The 27,306-nt window shown below is 35.4% G+C and overlaps 1 protein-coding gene across 3 annotated transcripts; it reads left to right on the forward strand.

The window, feature by feature from the left end:
- The first annotated feature begins 9,730 nt into the window (after positions 1 to 9,730).
- On the forward strand, positions 9,731 to 26,749 carry LOC125657650 (uncharacterized). 3 transcript variants are annotated; one of them, XM_048888372.2, is made up of 11 exons: positions 9,731 to 9,837; positions 10,277 to 10,360; positions 11,758 to 11,874; positions 11,990 to 12,088; positions 12,562 to 12,624; positions 20,119 to 20,241; positions 20,366 to 20,488; positions 20,629 to 20,706; positions 21,612 to 21,728; positions 22,209 to 22,246; positions 26,626 to 26,749. In XM_048888372.2, the coding sequence occupies exons 1-11, from the start codon at positions 9,807 to 9,809 to the stop codon at positions 26,638 to 26,640; spliced, it is 888 nt and encodes a 295-aa protein (XP_048744329.2). In that variant the 5' UTR covers positions 9,731 to 9,806; the 3' UTR covers positions 26,641 to 26,749. The 3 variants fall into 3 exon arrangements, with proteins under 3 accessions (XP_048744329.2, XP_048744327.2, XP_048744328.2); XM_048888370.2 differs by having other exon boundaries at positions 9,732 to 9,837; positions 22,115 to 22,246; XM_048888371.2 differs by lacking the exon at positions 11,758 to 11,874 and having other exon boundaries at positions 9,732 to 9,837; positions 22,115 to 22,246.
- The last annotated feature ends 557 nt before the right edge of the window (positions 26,750 to 27,306 follow it).

Genomic DNA, 27,306 nt, shown 5'->3' on the forward strand with positions numbered 1-27,306 from the left:
TGACGACTTTATTGCAGAAAGTATTTACGGGGGATTAAACATTTGCTCTGTAGATCGTAATATTCTGCATGAATGTTTTATGCTGAAATTTTATCTATCTTTAGTGATACAGTCATCAATGATCTTATAATTCTATGACTCCCCCCCCCCCCTTCTAGACTAGATCTATAATCGAACAGGGGAAATTTGAGTCATCAATATATAAACGAAGTATGGTACAAAAATATATTTCAGATGTCATTTAAAATTTAATTTTAGAGTTAACCAAGGTAATCAAAATATGAATGAACGCGATTGCTATCAGCACCCCCCCTCCCTCCCTCGGTACGACGACGCGACTGTAATGGAGGGGTGGCTATAATCAGACTGTAACTGTAAGGCAGTGAATATTCCTAGGTCTTGTTTTCGTTTTTGATGACTGGATTGTAAATTAATTTGAACACTTTACTTTCATTGTTAATTTTGTTATAATTCAAAAAGTGTTGTAAAATATTGTTTGAATTTCAGGGAAAACGAGTCTGGATTTTTCAATAGTCAATACGTATGGAATTAATCAAAATATGGGATGATATTGTCAAACTTTCATAACTTATCAAAGTTTGCATTATCATAGTTATGTTGTTAAGTCATGTTTATCAACTGACCCACGGACAGTCCTAGCCTATTTTAACTGTTGGCGCAAACCAGAAGAAAAATGCATCTCAAGAGATTGAGATATTTCTGAATTTTTTAGAAATAAAATTTGAATCATATCTACTTTTATCAAAATTAAATGCAAATTCATAAAGCTATAAATTTATCCAAGTGAAGTAAATACAAATTTCACTGTCATATATACAATGTTGTGTTTATATAAAAGCCACACACAGGCCTATTGTTCATTGTGGTTTTTTATTTTAAAAAAATCATTGCATTGCGTTTTTCAATATTCACTTGTAACTTCGATTTCAATCTGAAGTATGAACATTCAAATTGACCTTCAAATTGAAAAGTGAACTACATTTGTTAAGTGATGTATTTTAGTATAAAATCACTCATATCATGAACTGTCATGTTACAAACATGATAAATCCTTATACGTGAAAGTAAACACGGGTCAAATTATGTAGGCCTACATCAGTTTCCTGCAACACCATGGACAAACGTCATTTGGATACAACCATTCCTATACACGCATGATACAGTCGTGCTTTTCACGCAGAGTACAACCAACTCATAGTATATCAATCATAGTATATGGATGGAGACGTGAATTTAGAAGTTGAAAGAAAGCTTGAACTTCCGTCTTATTGCAATCCAAATTGTAATATTCAATCAAAATGTAGAAACTCGAAATTTTGAATCATTATTGTACACCTAGCATATGGGGTAGTAAAATTTATTTGACCTGCCAATTTTTATGCTCTCGCTTGCCCTATAATATGGACTAATAAAAAGTTAATCGCAAGGACTGTTTACCTACTGTGACGTCATCACGTAAGTGATATAAGTTAAAACACGCAAATAAACTGTTAAAGAGAAGTTATACATATACATTCACTATTACTACACATTTTAACAGCTTAATAATAGAAATTCAGAGATATATGGATATATTTGATAATTGATATTCTTAATCCTCGATCGAGAGAGAGAGAGAGGGGGGGGGGGGTGTCCGCATCCTATTGTTTTAAACATATGCAATTCAACAACTTATAAAGAATTCTGATGTATTGTATATTATATATTCAACCTAAACTACTGTTTAAGCATGTAAACTTAATTATGAAGTAGTTTATAATGAAAAACGTTCAATGTGTATTGAATGTCTTTATTTAATCGATGTGACAGAGAAAATTTGGTTCCAGCTGAAACTCTCAACGTGCTTTCCTTTCCGCCCAGAGAATCTTGCAATGCGTTTTCTAAGTTCGTCTCTAAGCGCAGTGAGGTCCTACGAACCGCCTCTAAAGTGTTCAGAAATGATTGAGGAATGTTGTTCCAGATGTTGGTTAAAGCCTGGCATAAATCAGCCAATGTCACTGGTTGATTTGGTAAACGGCGTAGACGTCGTTCCATTTCATCCCAGACGTGCTCGATCGGCGATAAATCGGGGAAAACAGCTGACCAAGGCAAGCCATCGACATTCTGTTGAACAAAAAATCCCCTGACTACACGTGCAACATGTGGCCTTGCGTTGTCTTGCTGCAGAGTGATGTGATTTCGCTGTCTCTGTATGAAAGGTATCGCATGGCGCTGAATAATTTCGTGTCGATAGCGTACGCCGGTGAGATTTCCATTGACAATTTGTAGAGGAGTCCTTCCACGTGCTGTTATTCCACCACACACCATAACGCTACCTCCACCGATTTGTCGACGTTGCACAACACAAGCGTCCTGGTACCGCTCCCCAACGCGACGATACACTCTACAACGGCCGTCACTGCTATCCAAATGAAATCTGGATTCATCAGTGAACAGAATATTCGCCCAGTCCTGTATTCTGAATCGCAGATGTCGTCTGCACCACGTTAGTCTAGGGATCCGATGACGTTGAAGCAGTATTGGGCGCACCGCTGGACGTCTTGGTCTGATGTTGTGTTCGCGCAGACGATTACGCACAATTCTTGGACTGATTGGTTGAAGTCCAGGAATGCTACGAGCAGTCAAACTTGCTGTCTGGAAATGATTTCTCAGGTGCACAAGCCTAATGTGGTTGTCCTGTCGACGCGACGTCACACGAGGACGCCCAGAACGTGGTCGATCCCGAGTGTTACCAGCTTGTTGGAAACGTCTCCATAATGACTGGATGGTGTTCCGATGAACTCCAAAGTGTCTTGCTACGATATTTTGTGCCATTCCAGCTTGAAGCATCCCAACAGCACCATAACGTTGGTTTTCGCTGAGTCGTGGCATGACAGAAGGATAAATTTTGTCAAAACTAAAGTGCTTTCCTTAACGAATAGTTTCCAAACAAACCTTTTACACTTCCCACTCCAAACAGTATTGAATAGTAAAACTCGTGCGTACGAACACTTCAATAAACAACATGTGTTCAGTAACCATGAAAAAGTCCGTGCATCTGAGTCGGGTACTATCCGACATTGTTCAAAAGCATCGCCTCTATCGATTTTTTTTTTTAGATTTTATAAATATAATGAAAACAATGTAGAAAAATTATACTAAATTTTATAATGCAGTTTCTTTTGTCCACTAGTATATATCGACGATGTTTTATCTATTAACAATAATCGATTCGAAATATCCCTGAGAGCTAGAAATAAAAGACACTACAGAGTCGTCCATTTCTGCTTCATACCTAGATATTTTATTGAAAGTAGATATTAACAGCAAACCAACAACTCAACATTCTGACAAACATGGTGATTTCAGCTTCTCCATCGTCAACTGCCCATATCTATGTAGAAATATTCCATTATCACCTGCTTATGGTGTTTATATCTTTTAACTGATTTAATACACAAGAGTTTGTTCTGCGTATGGTCAATTTTAAATCGATTGAATATTGCTTAACGTCCCTCTCGAGAAACAAGTTGATGGTAAAGGGATTTCAACAGTCTCGTTTTATGTCAGCATTTCGTAAATTCTATAGTCATTATAACGATATAGTTTGCCAATACAACCTAACACTGGGTCAAATGCTGTTTGACATGTTTCATACCCATTGTTAGATCGTTCGTGGCACACTGATCGTGACTAAAGAAAACTCCGTTTACCTGATCAGGATACAGGGCTCACGGCGGGTTTGACCGGTCGACAGGGGATGCTTACTCCTCCTAGGCACCTGATCCAACCTCTGGTGTCCAGGGGTCGGTGTTTCCTCAACTATCTATTTTGTATTGCTTATGGGATTTATGAGATTGATCACTGTTCGTTATCTTCACCTTTTATTCTACATTGCTGATCATTCACCTTGGACATTCATCAATCTGTTTTTGTCTTTCCCTTTCCCTATTTATGTTCTAGTATATCCTTACTACTGTGACTTGCTGTTTATGTATTCTCACTACTATTTTCTTCCAAAAATGGATACCACCCTAAGTCAGTGGTTGTTTGTTGTGTTGGTGCATATTTTTGACGTAATGAAATCATAACAATTATGTTTGTTGTCTGTGGCGAAATACCATCATCTTATATAATGCAAAGAGTTCTTCTCGTCGCATGAAATTTAGCTTTATGTAGTTCAAGAGCTTGCGAAAAGATGACAGGTCAATAGTTTCTGCATGGGAAAATGGTGTATAATGTGATCAGTTCCGCTACATAGAATCATACAAACTTTCAGATCATTATACTACTTTATGGAATGAATTTTTTTTTACTGATTTTCTATGGGCCTATATATTATCAAGAGTACTTTTCAAATGGCTATCCAAAAGAGAGAGGAATGATCTATCACGTAATCGAGATCTGAAAAGAAAAGAAAAAGAGCATGAACGTCTGTCGCTATGACATTTCACTAAAATACAGTGTGATGATTCTTTCTTCTTCTTATTTACATTACAACGAGTTTCATCATATTCAAGGTAACCGATATCTTTTCCTTCATGCATTAGATTTGGCTGCATTTTTTGCAGAATTATTTACGTGTAAGGCAAAAAACGTACCTGACATGATAAATCTAATGGCAAATAAAACTTCAAATTACTCGCCCTTGATTACAGGTGGCGCACGATCCGTTAACGTCCAAGGCGTTTCTAACCTCAAGTTTAAGAGAGCGTCGGAAGGACACATTTAGATAAGAAAGTTGTTGAATATTTAGTAACGATGGCGGATTACGGGCATCAATGAGGCGCCGTTGTCAAGCATGCGTGAATACAAATGGTGGTCACACGCGTTATTAACTTTGTTAATTCAAGTTCGAATACCAGTGTCTTTCAAGTGTACTGAAATTGACGTTATTCGACGTTAACATTAATGGATTATGAAATGTTGTATTTTTCTACCATTCGGGAATGATATCCATGCCCATTTATTAAAAGGGGAAAATAACGTCACGAACATTTTAAAATCAACAGCTTATGTTGAGACGTATGTGATGTACCACAAATTTAAACCTATGATCAGCGCCCAGGGCCGTAACAGCGAAGGTTCTTTAACGTGCCAACGCCTGCTGCGACACGGGACCTCCATTTTTAAGGTTATATCCAAAAGACGTGTGATTCTCACTTTTAAATGCCAAGCGTTGGCGAAAGAGCAATCACCACCTTATGTTTGACGTGGTCATGGCACAAACGGGGCTTGAACTTACGACATTTGGGTTACGAAGCGAACACTCTACCACTGAACTATCACTTCCGGTTCGGGCCTCAAATTACGACATCATAGCGGTTTGTTATTAGGTATTTTAGCCTCAAAATCGGAGAAAATGAATAGCATAAACTATTTGGTATTGGAAATCTAGTTATATAAGAAAAACACTATAACATTACCCACCGCGTGATCATAACATTACTCACCGCGTAATCATACTCACCGTATGATCCTAATATTACTTATAGTGTGATCATAACATTACTGATAATGCGTCAGTGGTTTTCAGAATACAATGGTAACCCAGTATAACCCCAAGTTAAGACTTGTAATCTTTTACGATTTTATTTCGGTTATACATACATATTTCTGGCTCTCAGGTCTTCAATTGAATTTGTTTGTTTTTTTTTCATTTGAATACCACCTTGCTTCGTTATAAACTGTAAACACATTAGAGTCAAAATAAATTGTATGTAGATTGAGCATTTGGTAAATTGAAGGTGCATTTCTCATTCGATATTTTGAATTGGTGAAAACAATCATTCTGAATACAGGTCCTCTCCCGACCCCAAGTCGTCAGTGTATTATTCTGCGTGAATAATTATACGTCAACAATTTATGCACAGCAATAACCAGGTCCCATAAAATAAAAGCCATATATATAAATATATATATATATATATGACAGATTTAAATTCCATATTTTCTAGGTCCAAGGGCCATAGCTCAGCAAAAAGCATCGGACCGAAACAGAATTCGAACTTGATCTGTAACATGTTATGCTAAAGCAATGTACCAAATATCAAATGAATATCTGCAAGCATAAAGACAAACAAGTGCAGAAAACTGGGTATTTGGGTAAATTTTTTAAGCTCAAGGGACATAATTCAGCAAAATAAGCAATTGTCTGGAAGAAAATTCGAAATTAATCTGTAACTTGTCATGGTAAAACAATGTACATATACCAAGTATCAAATGAATATCTGTCCTACTTTTAACAAATGTTCATACGCACAGCCCCGTTGTTGACCCCGTAGTGGATTAATACGTATTGCTCGTAATAGTGTTATGTAGGACAATACCGTTGAAAATGTAAATATCTATTTTTGATTAGACAAATTATGATACGTTACATTGTTGACAACTAGGCCTAGCTACGGTCACGGGTGCATTTCGCAAAGCAAAGAAAAGAAGAAAAAAAAACCCACATAAATAAATAAAAATAGTCAAATTCAAAGTGGAAATCACAATGTTTTATTTTAATATTTTATTTTGATTAAGCAATCTTATTATTTTGGAATTGTGATCTGCACGTCGTTGGGGAGTGGGAGCACGGCTTTGTGTTGACGCACTCAAAATTTTACGAGTTCAATGAGAAATTATTTTATAATTCAATCTTAGGTTAGAAAATACAATATTCTATTATTTACAATTAAAAGTTCAATTATTTTGTATCTTTAAATCTTTAACATTTTTGTAAATCTACCAACTGGTAGAAACCGGGAGCAAAGTTATGTTCTTACAAAGAGAAGGTCAGTTGATCGAGGGTGTATTGAATTTGAAGACCATAACAGAATTATGTATATGCTTTAGGTCTGGCAGTGCTTAACTTCGATATATCCATTTTTTGGCAGTTTATCTGGGTCTCTGTCCAAGCGATGTTTGAAAAGGTGACTGGGTGTTTTTTAAAGGTAAAATCCTAGCTCTAACAAAAACTTTTATCCACGTCTTTTTTTTTATACCGTCCTTCGAAAAATTGAAAAATACTCAGTCTACATCCTTTCTACCGACAACTAGTTCACCCTTACCTTGCACAAAACACCTTAATGCAATCTTATTTACAAGCAATTACGTGATAATTGTTTTTTTTTTTGCGATTAAATCTTATCTATTTATGAAATGACTAATAGATGTTTTCAAACCGAGGGCGCATATGACGTCACCCATAATGGCGTGTAAAATAGCTAAAGTAAATATGCATATCGCAAGATTTGAATTTCATCGCTTTCAAACTCGACAACTACACAAAATATTTCATTAAAACACAAAAGAATTGATTTTGCTGCAAATAATGAAAAAAGTTTAGAAACATGTGTTGTGTCCTTTAATTCGTGCAGGTATGCAAGAAATCCACCTTTATCATAATATCTAAACATGTGATATCAAATGATTGACTGTATAGCAGCATAATTCCAATTTGGTGTCGCCAATGAGAGGCTGCCGCAGATTCGGAGAATGTTACGCAAAAATCCATAAGATACACGAATGATTTAGTGTGGCGTTGGTGACATCAATTTCTACTTCAACGTATCTTTTCTTGAAAATGTCGATAATTTTACAAATAGATGGAAGTGCAATTTACGTATAAAGATAATGAAGCTTGCTTGATATTCTGAAAAACCTGCATGTATCGAATGCAGCCTTATTTTCCCTGAGATTTGATTTTCGCTATTTCTACTTTGGGTCAAACCCGTAAAATTTCAATTTATTGCAATAAATGTACAATATAGAGTTAAAAGAAGAGAACAATATGTACATGATATTCGAGGGGTACATATGTTTACGGTCAGTTAAGACGTTCTTTGAATTCTCAAACAAATGATATATTTAAGGAATATCATGACAAAGTCAGACTCGATTAAAAAAGTTACAATCAATGTATGATTGTTTAATTCTATTCACCCTAAAGGGGACTGTACAAGCAGGTCTAGTCTACACGTAGAAGTAGTCATAGTTCATCGTAGTACCGATTCCCTAATAACAGTATTGACCTCTTCATGGTAGCACTATTCTCCTTGTAATAGTACTGGGTCTCCCATGATAGTACATTTCTCCTCATGATAATACAGTTCTCCTCATGATAGTAAGCCTTTCTTCTTGGTGGTACTGGACTATGATCAGTGCAGGACGATAATTACACCAGTGCAATGTTTTAAGGACAATCTAAAATAAAAACTCTGAGGAAAATTTTTGAGTGGAGAATCTTTTTGTCTGAGAATTGTTTTAAGGTCACAAGGCCAGTTTACGGAGAAAATCACTCATTTCATCAGCGTTATCAATTTTCTGCAGTTTTAGTAGAAAGATATCTGAAAAAAAATTAAAACCCCTGCTCGACTCGAACCCGCGATCTACAGTTTAGCAATCGACGCCCCTCCCCCTTTTAGCAGTCGACGTGCTAACCTACTTAGTTACTCACTAACTAACTCAGCTAGGTAATAAAATCTGAAAGGACGTGATTAATATTGCTGAAATTTATATTTTCATTCACGTGTAAAAGGAAGTCAACCATTATAACGATGTCGAGTTCTTCCTTAATTAAGCTCCAGAGAATGCTACATTTGCAAATACAGTTATAGTACTAGTACTCACTACACCAGTGCTCACTATACCAGTACTTACTATACTAATACTCACTATACTAGTACGCACTATACCAGTTCTCACTGTACTAGTGATCACTATACTAGTACTCACTACACCAGTACTCACTATACCAGTACTCACTACACCAGTACTCACTATACCAGTACTCACTATACTAGTACTCACTATATTATTACTCACTATACCAGTACTCACTATACTAATACTCACTACACCAGTACTCACTATACTAATAATCACTATACCAGTACTCACTATACTAATACTCACTATACTATTACTCACTATACCAGTACTCACTATACTAATACTCACTATATTATTACTCACTATACCAGTACTCACTATACTAATACTCACTACACCAGTACTCACTATACCAGTACTCACTACACCAGTACTCACTATACCAGTACTCACTATACTAATACTCACTATACTATTACTCACTATACCAGTACTCACTATACTAATACTCACTATACCAGTACTCACTATACCATTACTTACTATACCAGTACTCACTATACCAGTACTCACTATACCAGTACTCACTATACCAGTACTCACTATATCAGTACTCACTATACCAGTACTCACTATATTATTACTCACTATACCAGTACTCACTATACTAATATTCACTATACTATTACTCACTATACTAGTACTCACTATACCAGTACTCACTATACCAGTACTCACTATACTAATACTCACTATACTATTACTCACTATACCAGTACTCACTATACTAATACTCACTATACCATTACTTACTATACCAGTACTCACTATACCAGTACTCACTATACCAGTACTCACTATATCAGTACTATCTATACCAGTACTCACTATACTAATACTCACTATACCAGTACTCACTATACCAGTACTCACTATACTAGTACTCACTATACCAGTACTCACTATACCAGTACTCACTGTACTAGTTCTCATTGGATGAACCTTGGTTGCTTACTTTGATTGCTACATCCGTGAATACTGTTACAGTACTCACTCAATCTATATCGTACTTGGATGAACCTCGGTTGACATCCGGTTGCGTACTTTCAATGCACACAAGAGATAAGAACAGCACTATATAGAATGTAATCAGGATCAGAGTATCATTGTATGTACATCTGTATAGGAACTGCACGTCAGTAAAGATAATGGCTGTGTCGTGGGTTTTAATAATTTCATGTAAGTCTTATTTACAACTATTTTTTGGAATTTGTTTTGTATCTTTAATTACAATCTGAAGGCCAGAATGGGTTTCTTTATCCCTGGTGTATCGTTTAACTTTTCCAGTATTCCTGTTGTTAATGTGTAAGTCAGCAATTTGCACAATATATTCATGTATATGTGACTAGAAAAGGAGTCGCATGCAAAAGTGATCAACTTCAATGAAATCAGATTTGCTTCCTCACGATATAGTGATAAAGTAACATACATGAAATATGACAATTTCAGTAGTTCCACATGTGCTGAAATGTTTAATATGAAATGAAAAGTACTTTCTCCGATCCTTAACAAAGCATTTAAACAGCGTATAGGAAAAACATATGAGAAAAATGGAATTCATTCTTACAAGTACTTGTAACTTCCATATATATAATTCAAAACGATCATTTTTGTCCAGGTGCTGCAATAGTTCAAGGTCTTTCTTTGAACTTTGCTCCCACAGTTAACCCTGTTGTGAAGGACGGGAAACGATCAGGTTTTGGTAAGTGTCAATAATAAGAATAAATTTACGCCTTAACTTAATTTGTATTACTACGATAAATTATCAAAGTCTACAACTTGTATTAACGTTTCTCGTTGAATCGGATATTGGAGTGAAGGGTTTATCATAAACTTATTGTGAGTACATGAAAAGTGAAGATAACGAACAGTGGCCAATCTCATAACTCCTATAAGCAATATAAAATACACAGTTGGGCAAACACGGACCCCTGGACACACCAGAGGTACATGTATTATTCACAAACGCATGGGATATAAAAATTGCATATTCTCCATGATACAGTTTGGATATACACTGTCGAAATGCAGAATTCCTTTTATTTCAGATATTTATATAAGTTTACTATAAATCGATATCTTATTACCATATTGAATACAGAAATCCCTGCAGTAAGAAGTTATGACTACCCAGTACTACATTGCACAACATCTGGCCTTGGAGATATTTTGTTACTTCTTACCTGAAAGATAAGTCTCACAGACAAAAGCCCCAAATCTTCTTGACCAAAGGTAAAATAAAGCACATGAGAAATTGCCTGGCTGAACTGATAAAGGTCTAAAACTACTTTATAGCGCGTTCCATTGCAGACCCAGAAGATCTGGTGCTTTTTGTAACCGACGTTTATCTAACATCTTCATCCAATACACGTATCAACATTTTGTGCATTGTCTATCATCTCCCGGTGAAGAAATCGTATTTCCCTGCGTTGGTCTTTGCAATTTTCTGATCTGTAACTTTGACATTTATGATTTTCCATAAATTTCAGTCAACTAAGATCTTTATCCAATACACGTATCGACACTTTATGTCCCCTGTCCACCATCTCCCGGTGAGGAAATCGTATTTCTCTACGTTGGCCTTTGTAATTTTCTACTCTGTAGCTTTGACATTTGTCATTTTTCCATTAATTTCAGTCAACTACAATAATGTCCAAGGATGGTGTAACCTATAAACGTGTATGAAAACAACCCATATTCGAAAATTTATTACTTGGGGGGGGGGGGGGGGGGGTAAATACAGTGGTCATACTCTCTACACTTTTGGGATTAAGATATAAAAGGAAATATTTGTCTAGGTAAACAGGTGTATATTCTTCTACACGCGTTCTTTTTATGTGAATTAATAAGAGTTTAATGACGTTTTCAGGAATACTTGACACCTTAGGAAAATATGTAATTGTGAATTTTGAATTTATCAGGTGGCAGTAAATACCAAATTTAGAATTGTAAATTTGGTATTTATTGTCAACCCGTTCATTAAGAATAAATCAAGGTATCATGGAAACCTATATGTAATACGAGATTGAGCAAAATTCCGTAGCATAAATACTGTAATTAAAATCATAATGCATTTAGCGAACACTTTCAAACATCTAGTTTGCAGGGATGATAGAAACTGTACATTGTACCCTAAAGAAAAAGTGTGTAATGCATCAACGCCATGGGGAATTTGGACTAAGTGTCCGTTCCTATGTGGACATTGTCATGAAATAGGTTCGTGTACGGTTTCTTGAAGATTGAATACAGAAAGTCTGAAAGAGTGAACTATGCACACCTTAGTTTTTATGCTCTAAATATCATATAACGTCGTACAGTGATTTATTTTCAGGACAACAATTTCTATACACACCTACAACCAACACCCTCAAAACAACGCTCAGTGTTGCCATCGTATCAACACCTAGCATGGACATCGTATCACCTGAACGCACGTACATTTCAACTTGTCATCTGTAGTAAACTGATGTAATATCAGTATGCAAATTTCACTCCCATACGTCTGTGTCGTCAGAATTCAATCTACTCGCAATTAAAAAAGATTAAGATAACGAAGAATAATCAATTTCATGAATGCTATCAAGAATAAAAATTTGGGAACAGGGCAAACGTGGTCCCCTGGAAATAACCGATATTTACGTCATCATTGCCGGTGAAGGGCTACAAAAAAAAAGACCTATCTTCGGCGCTTATGGCCTTTGAACAGAGATAAATCTTAATCGTGCCACACCAGCTGTGAAGAAAAAAGTATTCGTTGAATGAAGTAAGAATGGTCTTAGTCCTAACGTTGCTGGCCTTTCATGTTACGGAGTCTTACACCTCAATCCATGTGCTCATAAATACAGTGTAATGTGAAAAGAAAAAAATATTTACTACCTCAGATTAGCAATTATTTAATTACAGGACCCCCAGCCAATGCACCAAATTCAAATCCTTTCATTGGCGTTACACTGGCACCAGGCATTAGTAAGTATATTTTAGGAATGATAACTCAAAGTGGAAAAATTTATTATGACCCCTGGGTCGAGGCCTCTGCTGGTGGACTGTTAGTACCCGAGGGTCTCTACAGCCCAGTAGCTAAGTACTTCGTTACTAGCTTGAAAATACGGATGTATATTTAATTGCTGTTACAAAATTTAGAAATTCATTTCAAAATTAAGGATTATCTCCCTCATGCATAGCTACTTATCCTTGGACGAATTTGGCTCCACTTTTTTGGCTCGCTGTTTTTGGCTATATTTAGCTCTAAAACTTCATAGTTATTTCGGATTTCAAAGATTTCAGTTGAGCATCACTGAAGAGACATTATTTGTCGAAATGCGCATCTGGTGCATCAAAATTGGTACCGTATAAGTTTTACATTAGAGAGGTTGATTGATATTGATAAGTTGTTAAACACAGGATCAGATTACATTGACCATATTACGGAAAACATACCAAATACCTTTTGGAGAGATATATTGGTGGCTTTCAAAAAATTCTAGATAATTATGTTATTGTACCTTGGCAAGATCATACATGCCAACTACTATGGTATGATAATATAATTAGAATTGGAAATCAGTCTGTGTTTTTAAAGTACTGGTATGAAAAAGGTATAAAATTTGTCCATGATTTATTAGATATAAATAGTAATATGTTATGTCTTGAAAACTTCAAAATCAATTCAACATTAAGATTAACCATTTAACTTACACAGGAATTAGGCAAGTCATACCTACCGATATAAAGAAGTTTAATTTCTTTATTATTCTTAAATTATTCTTAAACCATACACTCCATTTCATATCAAAGATTTTGTAGTATCAAAAAAGGTATCTAAACCCATGTATATTCTAAATCTTAAATAAACAAATGCATAAGCCAGTGGATGTAAATGTGGGATAAATATTTCAACATCACACAAAAACAGTGAAAGTAATATATGATCTACCTTTTTCAACCACACAAAATAGTAAATTACAATGGTTGCCATTTAGAATTAATCATTACATTCTGACTACAAATAGTTTTATGTTGAAAATAGACAAGGTAAACTCAAATTTGTGTGATTTATGTAAAAACGAAGAAGAAACAATCTATCATGAAAGTTGAAGATAACGAATAGTGATCAATTTCATAACTCTTATAAGCAATACAAAATAGATAGTTGGGCAAACACGGACCCCTGGAGACACCAGAGGTGGGATCAGGTGCCACCCGCTGTGAGCCCTATATCCTGTTCAGGTAAACGGAGTTATCCGCAGTCAAAATCAGTGTGCTAAGAACGGTTTAACAATCGGTATGCAACACGTCAGACAGCATTTGACCCAATGACAGCTTGTATTGACGAACTAGATCGTTATAATGACCATAGAATTTGCGAAATGCTGACTTCAATCGAGATTGTTGAAACCCCTGTACCATCAACATAATTGTCAGTAGCTTACCTCGATTTAAAAACTGACTATACGCAGAACAAGCACTTGCATATCGAATCAGTTGAGATATGTAAACACCATATGCAGGTGATAATGGAATATTGCTACATAAATATGGGAAGTTGACGATGGGGAAGCTGAAATCATCCCAATTTTCATACAGTTGAGTTGTCAATTTGCCGTTAATGCCTACTTTCAATAAAATATCTAAGTATGAAGCAGAAGTGGACGACTCCGTGGTGTCGTTTATTTCGATCTCACAGGGATATATCAAATCGACTTACGAATGGAAGTTATTGTTGATAGACAAAACGTCATCGATATATCGAAATGTCGAATTGAAGGCCACAGCAAGAGATTTATTCTTCTCACGTAGAAATGTTTGAATAAATTCTGCTTCGTATGAATATAAAAACAGGTCACCTAACAAAGGAGCACAATTCGTGACCATGGGAATTCCAACACTGTTGGAAGACTTGATCACCAAAGACCAAGAATATATTGTCAATGAGGAACTCAAGCATATTTTTTATTTCAACTTCAGAGTACTTGTGCATGGAATCAGAGTGGTATTTAACAAAATAAGTTTTTGAATGACTGATCACTAGATATGAATATTTCCGTTTTCCATTTTTGTTGAAAAAGCAACTGTCTATGATGTCCAAAAGTCTAGTCTTTAATTTATCGTGAGGAATGGTCGTGTATAGTGTTTAAAAATCATAGGCTTTAATATTATTGATTTGGGAAAAATTCTGCGATTTCAAGTTTACTAGAAGTTCTTTAGAATTTTTTAGAATCCACATTTGATTAACACCACTTCTGGCATATGTAGTCGCACAGTAAGTTTGAAGTTTCTCCTTCACAGCTGTTCATATTTTCGTGAGGAGAAATGATAACGGCTTGGTAGAGCACTTACTGGATCCAGCAATGTATCTTTGTTTGTAAGGGTTTTTATGTAGTTTAGGAATCCAGTATAGGCACGTTAACTCATATTCATTCGACCCATTGACTGGGATATTAAATGTGTCTAAAACTGAAGCATCTTTTGAAAGGGCAATTGGAGTATACGACGATGGGCTAAATTTGAAAAAGAAGAGCTTGATACATTGTCAGAATGGGTTTTAAGCATAAGAGGAATATTAAAATCCCGCATTAGACATATGAAAACAAAAGTACGTACCATCTATGCTTCTGTGTTTAGTAAACCAGAAGTGAGAAAAGACTTAGATAGGTTACATGAGGAATATGTTTTGGTTCCAGCTGACAAAGCTAGTAACAACATTGTCCTTCTTGTAAGGCTCATTATTACTAACTGTATTTTAAACGAACTTGGCATTAATTTCACTTTTGGTAATCGTACTTATACTTCAACTGCGCTTTCAAAAGATGAAATTCTTCAAAACCACACTTCAGTTTGTGACATGTTTGATATCCCAGTCAATAGGTCGAATGAATATGAGTTACCGTACTCATACTGGATTCCTAAACTACATAAAACTCCTTACAAAGATACGTTGCTGATTCTAGTAAGTGCTCTACCAAGCCCGTATTTTTGCTCTTCACGAAAATATTAACAGCTGTGAAGGAGAAACTTCAAACTCACTGTGGTCGCATATATACATATGCCAGAAGTGGTGTTAATCAAATGTGGATTCTAAAAAATTCTAAAGAACTCTTAGTAAACATAAAATCGCAAAACTTTCCCCAAATCAATAACATCAAAACCTATGACTTTTCAACATTTACACGACCATTAATTACGATAAATTAAAGACTAGACTTTTTGACATCATAGACAGTTGCTTCTTCAACAAAACAAAAATGGAAAAAGGAATTATTCATATCCATTGATCAGTCATCCAAAAACTTACTTTGTTAAACACCATTCTGATTCCATGCACAAGTGCTATGAAGTTGAAATAAAAAGATATGCTAGAGTTCCTTATTGACAATATATTCGTGATCTTTGGTGATCAGGCTCCGGGCCATAAAACGTAGCTAGCTCACTTTTGAGACCAAAATCTGAGACCGTCTCAGATTTCGGTCTCAATCTCAAGTTTGGTGTGCCATAAAAAATTCTCATCTCAGTCTCAGCATCTGATTTCTAGTTTAGTCTCACTTTTGAGCTCAGAAAGATAGATCGCTAGAAAGGTGTCTTACTCCGTATTTTTTTCTCACTTCCAATATGGCTTCCGCAATTCCCCAATTGAATCGGTACAACACCATCCATAGCAAAAGGAAAACACCACGGCCCCAGATATTTCAGGACAAGTCCAATTCTCTAGAGGATTTGGAAGAGGACGAAGTTTCATTTTATGAATTGTTGACTTGGTGTCCAATTAGGCACAGACAGAAGGAGCGGTATTGTTCACACACACACACACACACACACACACACACACACACACACACACACTATGATTTCTTGAAATGACCCAATACAAGGGTTTGTCACGGAGGAAAAATTAATATTTTGTTACCAACAAAATATACAATGCACATTAAAACTCTTACCCCCCTCCCCCGTATATTTTTTTTCTCGTCAGAATAATCCACATTATAAATATGTACAATGCACAGTATTTCAAAATATGATTGCATTATAATATAAATTACATTGATAACTTGATCATCTGATAGAAATAAATAAATTTCAGTGAGAATGAGGTGCTTAAGTGCGTCACAATGAACATGACGCACTACTAGATTAGTATGACGTCAGCATTACTGTAGATAATGATTCCGATATTTTATGTTAGGCGGATCTTTGTGTTTTTCGATGAGAAACAAGTGTTCAATGAAATCAATGCATCCAATCTTATTAACTCTTGAATTTCTACAATGTATCTTCAATATCGCTTTTTTTGGAATTTTTGTTGTTGTTGTGCAAACTAGAACACAGCGCGGTATGATTGGAGGGGGAGGGGGGGTAATCGTATAATAACACATATGAAAATCAATAATATCAATCTGACTTTGGTTTTGGGACATTCATTTCCTATAAAATTATTTCTTATTGTGGTATTTATTTCCTTACAATTTTTTTCATAAATTGACTGTTATCCTGTTTTGGAAAACTTTGAAGATAAAACAATATTATGTCATTAGAATTATTTTGTAATTTCATGACAAACAAAGTCATGTGTAACTTTTGTTGAGTTTACGACGATAGGCGATATCGTTTTCAGCAATAGCGTAGATAACAGATTAAAGATGAAACCACGTAATTTAGTAAAAACCATAAAATCTGACGTAACAATAAAAAAGTTATAAAAGAAAAACAACAAAGTATTTTGTTTGTTCTGGATTTTGTTTTTAATTTTCCATGCACTGCGCAATATTTAGTGGGCGTACCATTGCAAAAAATAAAATGCAAACAAAACACCCCATAATTCAACTCATTTCCTGCTCAGTATCCATGATTTTGGTCTCAGTTTCTGTCTCAAGTTAGAAAATGCTAAATGAGCTAAAACTAGCTTTATAGCACACCTAAAATGAGACGGTCTAAGTTGAGTTTAGAAAGTGAGATTTCTTTTTAAATCTCAAAAGTGAGCTAGATAAGTTTTATGGCCCCGGAGCCAGGTCTTCCAACAGCCTGTTGGAATTTCCATGGTCACGAATTGTGCTCCTTTGTTACCTGAACTGTTTCTATATTCATATGAAGAAGAATTTATTCAAAAACGTCTATTTGAGAAGAATGCATCTCTTGCTGTGGCCTTCAATTCGAGATTTAGATATATCGACGACGATTTGTCTATTAACAATAATAACTTTCATTCATATGTCGATTCGATTTATCCCTGTGAGCCCGGGAAAAAAAGACACCATGCAGTTGTCCACTTCTGCTTCATATTTTGATATTTTATTGAAAGTAGACATTAATGACAAACTGACAACTCAACTGTATGACAGACGATGTGATTTCAGCTTCTCCATCGTCAACTTCCCATATTTATGTAGCAATGTTCCATCATCACCTGCATTTGGTGTTTATATTTCTCAATTGATTCGATACGCAAGAGCTGGTTCTGCGTATAGTCAATTTTTGAATCGAAGCAAGCTACTGACAAACAAGTTGATGGTACAGGGGTTTCAATAATCTCGATTGAAGTCAGCATTTTGCAAAATCTATGGTCGTTATAACAATTTAGTTTGCCAATACAACCTTTCATTGGGTCAAATGCTGTCTGACGTATTTCATACCGATTATTAGGTCGTTCTTGGCAAGCTGGTTTTGACTACGGATAACTCCGTTTACCTGATCAGGATATATGGCTCACGGCGGGTGTGATCGCTCGACATGGGATGCTTACTCCTCCTAGGCACCTTATCCCACCTCTAGTTTGTCCAGGGGTCCGTGTTTGCCCAACTCTCTATTTTGTATTGCTTATAGGAGTTCTGAGATTGGTCACTGTTCGTTATCTTCACCTTTCATGGAAATAAATGTTGTAACACCATAAAAAATAATTAGTAAGCATATTTTGTTGTTCAGAATTATTCAGATTACCAAACTTGATGAAAATGTACCTGGAAATTTTAAAATGGTCACTATGGGTTTATTAAAAAAAAATATTCTTGAAACTGATTTTCTCTTCACTTTGTCTTTTCACTGGTGATCTGGTAGAATGAATGGCGAACGATAGTATTGTTTCGCCGGCTACCATTGGGTCATTTTTTATAATTGATATATTTTTAAAAAAAAAAATGATCTTCAGTATAGATATTTATATGAATTTTCATAAAAAAAATATTGATTTATTTCATAAAAGGGATAAATAACTCTGTAATTTATAGAAGAGATATATAACTCTGTAATTTTGGTCAATCGCAAGTATTTCACTATAGAAATCAATGGAAAGCTGAAAATATTTTTACAACATCTCCCCCCCCCCACCTCAATAGGAAACACAGATTCCTTTTTACAGGTAATATAAATTGTCATTTAGCCACTTTATACCAAAACTTTTCTTTTTTCACAGGGACATATGTTTACAGACCAAAACATTGCGAAAACATTCACTCTCTGATCAATCGCAAATGCGTTGAAACTATGAAAAATGAAGATTAATCATTTTTCACTCAATAATATAAAGTAATGGTTATCTATTAATATCAATAAGCGTTTTAGCTCACCTGAACCGAAGCCTCAAGTGAGCTTTTCTGATCAAAATTTTTCCGTGGTATGTCATTGTCTCCGTCGGCATCGTCGGCGTAGATTTTTCACATTTTCGTCTTCCCTAGAACCACTTGGTCGATTACAATCAAACTTGGAACAAATCATCTTTAGGTAAATGGTATTCAAGTTCAAAGGAAAGGTCATGCTCCCTTCAAAGAGGAGATAATCACAAAAATGCAAAAATAGAACCACTGGGGCAGAAAAACTGTTTACGTGAAAGCCGTCTGTTAAAGTGAAGATTCAAGTTTGTAAAATTCATTTCCCCATCGGTTAGGAAGGGACTACAATAGGGGATCAAAGTTATACATGATAATGTATAGGGAACCAAAATTGACACAAAGCATTAATATGAAGGGACATACCCGTCTACAAGGGTATATGCTAATTGATGAATTTGTAGTTAAGTTTGATAATTAATGAATTTTTTGTCGTTACCTTTGAAATTTTTTTTTTTCTAAACGAACAGCTTGTATAATGATAGTTTTGCTCAAGCTTGTTAATTGCTAGGAACTACTGCTCAGGTGAGCGATGTGACCCATGGGCTTCTTGTAAAATATATGACGTATTAAAGCCCAATTTTAATTTTTAAAAAACCCATATTTTTCTACCTAATCAAAAAGGGTTGTAATTAAGAGCTGCTAATTAATCAACACTGGTATTAAAGTTAATAATCAATGACTAATGAATTCTACTTTGCATTCAAAACAAAATCCCATTAGCAAAATTGCAAAACTGTTTAAAATAAACAACTTCATAATGTAGGTGGGAATCCTGAGTTAACGTGCGCAGTTCTTAATTTATGTTGAATACTCAAAAACAAATATATTTCGGGTATCATTCAAACTCATGTTTTTTTTTTATTAGAATGTCATGATACTCCAAGTGCCAACTGTTCATTGTATAACGCAACCATTATTTGTGATGCTCACGGAAAGTATTACGAGTGGGCTCGAAGGAATTGTCTACTTACGTGTGGATTCTGTCACAGTGAGTCAAGTATAAATTCTAACATAGAAACAAGGGATTTTTAAGAGTCAGCTATTTGAATATAATTTGGCTATTTTTATGATAAAGTGCCAGACTAAATACATTGTATTTTGTAATTTTGCAGCGTGCGAAGACAACCCCAATGCTAACTGCGTCTTGTTTAATTCTACAACTTTGTGTGACATTCACGGGTCGTATTTTTCGTGGGCCAGAAATAACTGTCCACTTCACTGTGGATTTTGTAAAAGTAAGTTACGCTCACTATCCTTGATGTAAAATATAACATTTGCCAGAGACATATAAAGGGCTTATTAACAATGTCTGTCTTAGTTCCCATTTTATCACAACTCCCAATTTACCATGGTGTATATTGCATTTTTTTTTTAGATAACACCGTGCTTATACAGTTACCCACAACCAATTCTCCTGCCACTACGCATATTTCTCTAACACAACCTTCCCATGGTATGTATAAATCTGATGTTATATTGGGTGACTTTTATCGACAGAACTGACGCCCCTAAGGACTAACAATATATAGTTATTGACTTGGTCCTCGGACAACAGCTGTTTTGTTTGACCCGATAACGGGTCTGTTGCCCGAAGCCGTAGGCTGAGGGCAAACGATCCGTTCGAGGGTCAAACAAGACCTCTGTTGTCTGAGGACCCAGTTAATGACTGTTTTGCTATACACCTTCATTTTTAGGTTGTTTTTACTAAGTGTACATGGTTTGTTTACTTTAAACGGGACAGTGTGATTGTGTATATTTATCACCGATTCCACTAGTTTGAAAGAAAACATACCCAATATCCTAATTGATAATTATATTTTTCGTGTATCTGTTCTGATTTTCATCCAACAAATTCCGTATTTCATCATCAGTCAAATCAATGAATCTCGCCATTACGTATACAAATCAGCAGACCAAGAATCATATGACTTGCGCATAACAGCTTTAACACGAATAAAATAAAAAATAAGTAAACAATTGATTCTAGGAAATGATGAACAAATATTGTTTTTTATGTTCTTGCTGTCCCTACTTTGAAAAATCAATTGAATTTCATCTTCCGTTGCTCTCGCAAATTGTGCATCCGACATTTCTATATATCCAAACGGCACGAAAAGATAACTCGAGTTAGCGCCATATGACGTAATCGGTCAACAGTCTTTTTTAACAGTGGATTTTAACAGTTCTCAGTCCAACAGTCGCCAGAGCAGTCGAAATGTTGGACTTTTTTGTAAGGAGTTATATAGGAACTGTTTTATAGGGGTATAACAATAACACTTGCTGTTTCACTTTCTTTATTGTACACAAAGTAAATAACGTTATGTTTCTTTAAAATAATCTCTTATGTTCTATTTTCAGTTTGTAAAGACACCGAAGACTGCAGATTATACAAATACACCAAGATATGTACCGATGGCAGTGAATACATTCCATGGGCCCAGCTTCACTGTCCGGTGTACTGCGGATTTTGTCAGGGTATAGTGAATATTATTTGTAATCTTTAATAATCACCTGAGAAATCGAGAAAAAGATCTAACAAATCCGCAAAAAAGATCTGAAAAGTCAACATGATGCTGTTGGAAGCAATAGCAGGAATATTTCACCATAGTAAATACATAATTTACTTCACATATATCCTCAAAATGTTTTTTTTTCTTTCTGGTCCATTGATGTAATGCTGTGCACTTGGAGTTTCATCAAAGTGTTGTTTAAGATGGCAAAAAAAAATATTTATATTGTGTATAGGTATTTTGAATAAGAATGATCAAAACATAGGTCAGTAAAATATTTCTAGATACCTTCTGATGGCATGTATATTGCATCAGATTCAAGGCTTTAATACGTCTTAATGTTTTCTTTAGCACCAACAAAAATTGTGCCATGCGTTGATCGTATTTCCAACTGTGATGAATATGTGAAAGACTTGTGTATTAACACGAAATATCGCATATTTAGGGAAGACAATTGTCGAAGATACTGTAAAATATGTACAGGTAAGTGATTATGTTTCTGCTTCCTCGTTATTAACCATCACTTGAACAGTCCACTACAACTCAACATTTTATTTATTGGTTATTAACTGAAAATCGAGAAATATGCCCAATATGGTTGTTGCACGGTAAAACGAACCACGCTTTTCTGGGTAATAAATCAGAAAAACTGTACCGGTTGCATGGTTTATTTTATCAGAATAACATCAATCTATAGATCGTCCACAGATTCTAAAATAAGTAACAACAAGAATTAAAACATGTACACATTTCAAATGACACACGACATCAAATTACGGACATCGATATTAAATTTCATCAACCTAGTGAATAAAATTCTTTTTTTCTCATCAGATGACATCATTATAATCAACCAAATTGTACTTCATGATATACTGTGATTTCTCAACTTTCTAGTATGTATTTCTTAGAGGAGTTATGAGATAGAGTTTTCTTCACCTTTCATCTAAACCCAAGAACTTGTCCAGAACATATAATGGCAAGACAAAAACACCAACCACCACATAAACACATAACACACCAACCACCACATAAACAACACATAACACACCAACCACCACATAAACAACACGTAACAAACCAACCACCACATAAACAACACATAACACACCAACCACCACATAAACAACACATAACACACCAACCACCACATAAACAACACGTAACAAACCAACCACCACATAAACAACACATAACACACCAACCACCACATAAACAACACATAACACACCAACCACCACATAAACAACACGTAACAAACCAACCACCACATAAACAACATGTAACAAACCAACCACCACATAAACAACACATAACACACCAACCACCACATGAACAACACATAACACACCAACCACCACATAAACACCACATAACACACCAACCACCACATAAAGAACACGTAACACACCAACCACCACATAAACAACACATAACACACCAACCAACACATAAACAACACCTAACACACCAACCACCACATAACACACCAATCACCACATAAACAACACATTAAACACCAGCCACCACATAAACAAAACATAACACACCAACCACCACATAAACAACACATAACACACCAACCACCACATAAACAACACATAACACACCAACCACCACATAAACAACACGTAACAAACCAACCACCACATAAACAACACATAACACACCAACCACCACATAAACAACACATAACACACCAACCACCACATAAACAACACATAACACACCAACCACCACATAAACAACACATAACACACCAACCACCACATAAACAACACATAACACACCAACCACCACATAAACAACACGTAAGACACCAACCACCACATAAACAACACATAACACACCAACCACCACATAAACAATACATTAAACACCAACCACCACATAAACAACACATAACACACCAACCACCACATAAACAACACGTAACACACCAACCACCACATAAACAACACGTAACACACCAACCACCACATAAACAACACATAACACACCAACCACCACATAAACAACACATAACACACCAACCACCACATAAACAACACATAACACACCAACCACCACATAAACAACACATAACAAACCAACCACCACATAAACAACACATAACACACCAACCACCACATAAACAACACGTAACACACCAACCACCACATAAACAACACGTAACACACCAACCACCACATAAACAACACATAACACACCAACCACCACATAAACAACACATAACACACTGATCACTGTTCGTTATCTTCACCTTTCACGATCATACTAAATATGTGCTATTATAATCCTCATGGATTTATATTATGTACATGTAAATCTGATGTATATCTATTAATACAAATATATATATATATGTATGTATATATATATATATATATATATATATATATATATATATATACAGCGTGGCGAGAATTCCATCGTCATCGAAAGCAAATTTTATGAATTGCCTAGATGGTCGAGCGGTCTAGCGCGCTGGTTACATGCTGCTAGGAGATTTGGTTCCGCAGATCGTGAGTTCAACTCCGGGTAGGGGCGGAAGTGGGTATCCAAATAGAGTGAAATTTTCTGTGCTTTATATAAAATATTTCTTCACTTATGGCAGTTATGTTCATTTAAGAGTCCATTGCTATTTCCGTGCTTTATATATATACAGTATAACCTGTCTAAACCGTCTGTGTGTGGTTCCAAAGAAATTGGCCGGTTTACACAGAGTCCGGAGTGCAGAATTTTGTAAAGTATGAGAGCTGCTTCCCTTGTATTCGCTGTCTAAATTATGCATACGTGTGTAATGATTGCTAACGTTTTACAATATCACAAAAGAATTCAAAATGTGAAAATATAAATGCTAGTGTTTTATTGTCGTGTTCTTTTGAAAAAGTTTCAATTTCTATTAAACGGTATAAAATTCTGGGAATTATTCGCGCACGTTTCTGTTGGTAAATTGTCGATTTCGTCTACATCATCGCCGACTTTAAGTGCTACATGTACATCATGTGTGTTCGTCAAGTTTGTGTTGTGTTCGTCTAAAATTTCTCTTTCCCTGCTTTCGTCGTAAATGTATTTAATGGAAATATCGCTTTTAACTGTCTCACTTTGTGAAACGGAAACTAATGTAATGCCGAGTGATCGACCGGATATGGCGAGTTCAGCTAACTTAACTGTATTTCATCACTGTCTGACTCGTCCGAGAGGTTTATCCTGCTTTTGGAAAGCATGACTGGGTGGTTGACGATTTTAATTGATTCCAAGAATGTATCGAATTCATCGATTAATTGAACTTTGTCTTTTATTGTCAGCTTGGTGCTGTCATAATTGAAAAGTGCATCTCCAAAAATCAGGTTTTATTTTAAACTGATTACGACTCATCGCCAGTTGAACTTACCTGAGGCTCCCCTTGAGACACCCTTTGTGTACACCGCGTGTGATCATTCGAATATACCGACAGGTTGGTCATCGTGGGGTGACTGGTTTAAATACGATAATTAAAGCTAATTATGAGCAGTTGGGTCCTCGTGTAATCCGAATACGACTGACGTAACAATTAGGGTGGTGTATCATTGAGGGGCCGTTTTACACAGGATAATTTAAGTTAATTAATAGCAGTGGGGACCGTGTTATCCGGCCGATATTCAGAATACGCAGTATCCGGAGTACAGGAAATTTTAAAGAAAGGATTTGTTAAAGAAATGGTAGGGACTAAATTTTGTGACCGGAATTGACAGCACCGGAATACTCAGAGGCTGGTTTATACTATATATATATATATATATATATATATATATATATATATATATATATATATCTATCTATCTCAGATGTCTGCATCAATACACTCTTATTGAATAAATATGAACAAAATAATCATGCAACTTTTACACTCATTCTTTGCATACAATCTTTAGATATTTAGTAAATGATTTGATTAGTAGATTATAACCTGTAAGCCTAAATGTCCGCAGTTGATTTTTTTTCTATCTGAAGTACAGTTACAACCATCCAATTCACTTTCTAAATTCAAATTGAATCGTACAATGACAAAGAACTGTCACGTGACCAATTATTAGGAAACTCTCCAATGAACCATGAAAAACAATCTGTAACCAACTTATACTATATAACTGGCCCTAAGGGAAATATTCAAATGCTTAAAGTTCTGTTTCTTACCAACTATGAAAACCTGTTTGTGAATTTAATGCACACACTATGCTGAAATTATTGATGATAACATTAAAAACCACATTTATTAATATAAATTAAATGCTTTATTACTGTAGAATCATTTAAATTCGTGGGGGCCAATTTTCGTGGATTGCTGAATTTTTAAAATCATCCTGTTTATATATCTATTTTTGTCGACAATTTACCTGTATGTCATCATGTACAAAATCAACATCATAGCTTTATTATTGCACTACGTTACCACAGTGACTGTGACGACTTGAAATGGCAGACATTCAACAAGGAGTTACATTGACATAGGTCATACATATTCATGAAATAACCTACTAAAAAGAAGACGACCATCAGACTGATATGGTTATTCTAGAAATTCTTATATTTATTTTATACAACATATAATTGGGTCAAATGCTGTTTGACATGTTTCATACCGATTGTTAGGCCGTTCTTGGCACACTGATTTTGACTACGGATAACTCCGTTTACCTGATCAGGATATAGGGCTCACGGCTGGTGTGACTGGTCAACAGGGGATGCTTACTCCTCCTAGATACATGATTGAATATGAAGAAACTCGCGATATTATAAAAAAAGAAAGAATTGCCGCACTTCATTTTAGTGAGATTTCTTAGTAATTGACATTCATGCTCTCATTGTTTTTTTCCCAGGTCTTGATTCCGTGATAGATTATTCTTCTGCATTGGGATAGCCATTGGAAAAGTACTCTTGATAATCTGTATGTGCAGAGAAAATTCATTAAATGTTTTTACATTCAATAAAGTGATACCATTATCTTTGCATGATTCTATGTAGATAAATAATGATATTATGCATTATCTTCCTATGCGAAAACTATTGTCATGTCATTTTGCAAGCACTGAAATACTGCCACTACATTTCATGCGACCAAAAGAGCTCTTTTCATATTTAAGTACAGTCGACAATTTATAGTGATAGTATTGATTCACAGACAACAAACATAATCGTTACGATTTCATTACGTCAAAAATATGCACCAACATAACAAACAACCACTGACGTATGGCGGTGTCTATTACTGACGTATGGCGGTGTCTATTACTGACGTATGGCGGTGTCTATTACCTATGACGTATGGCGGTGTCTATTACCTATGACGTATGGCGGTGTCTATTACCTATGACGTATGGCGGTGTCTATTACCTATGACTGTGGCAGAAAGAAGTAGTTAAAACACTTTAAAGCTGACATGAATTAATAAATACGTACACCTTTCTCATCTTATCCGCCATATTTCTTTCAGGTAGCCTAATTTACTCTACCCGTATATACCCCAAATGTGATTGTCACACCTGAGTGATTTTTCTAGG

Source organism: Ostrea edulis, chromosome 9, assembly GCF_947568905.1.
Source record: "Ostrea edulis chromosome 9, xbOstEdul1.1, whole genome shotgun sequence".
NCBI classification, from domain to species: domain Eukaryota; kingdom Metazoa; phylum Mollusca; class Bivalvia; order Ostreida; family Ostreidae; genus Ostrea; species Ostrea edulis.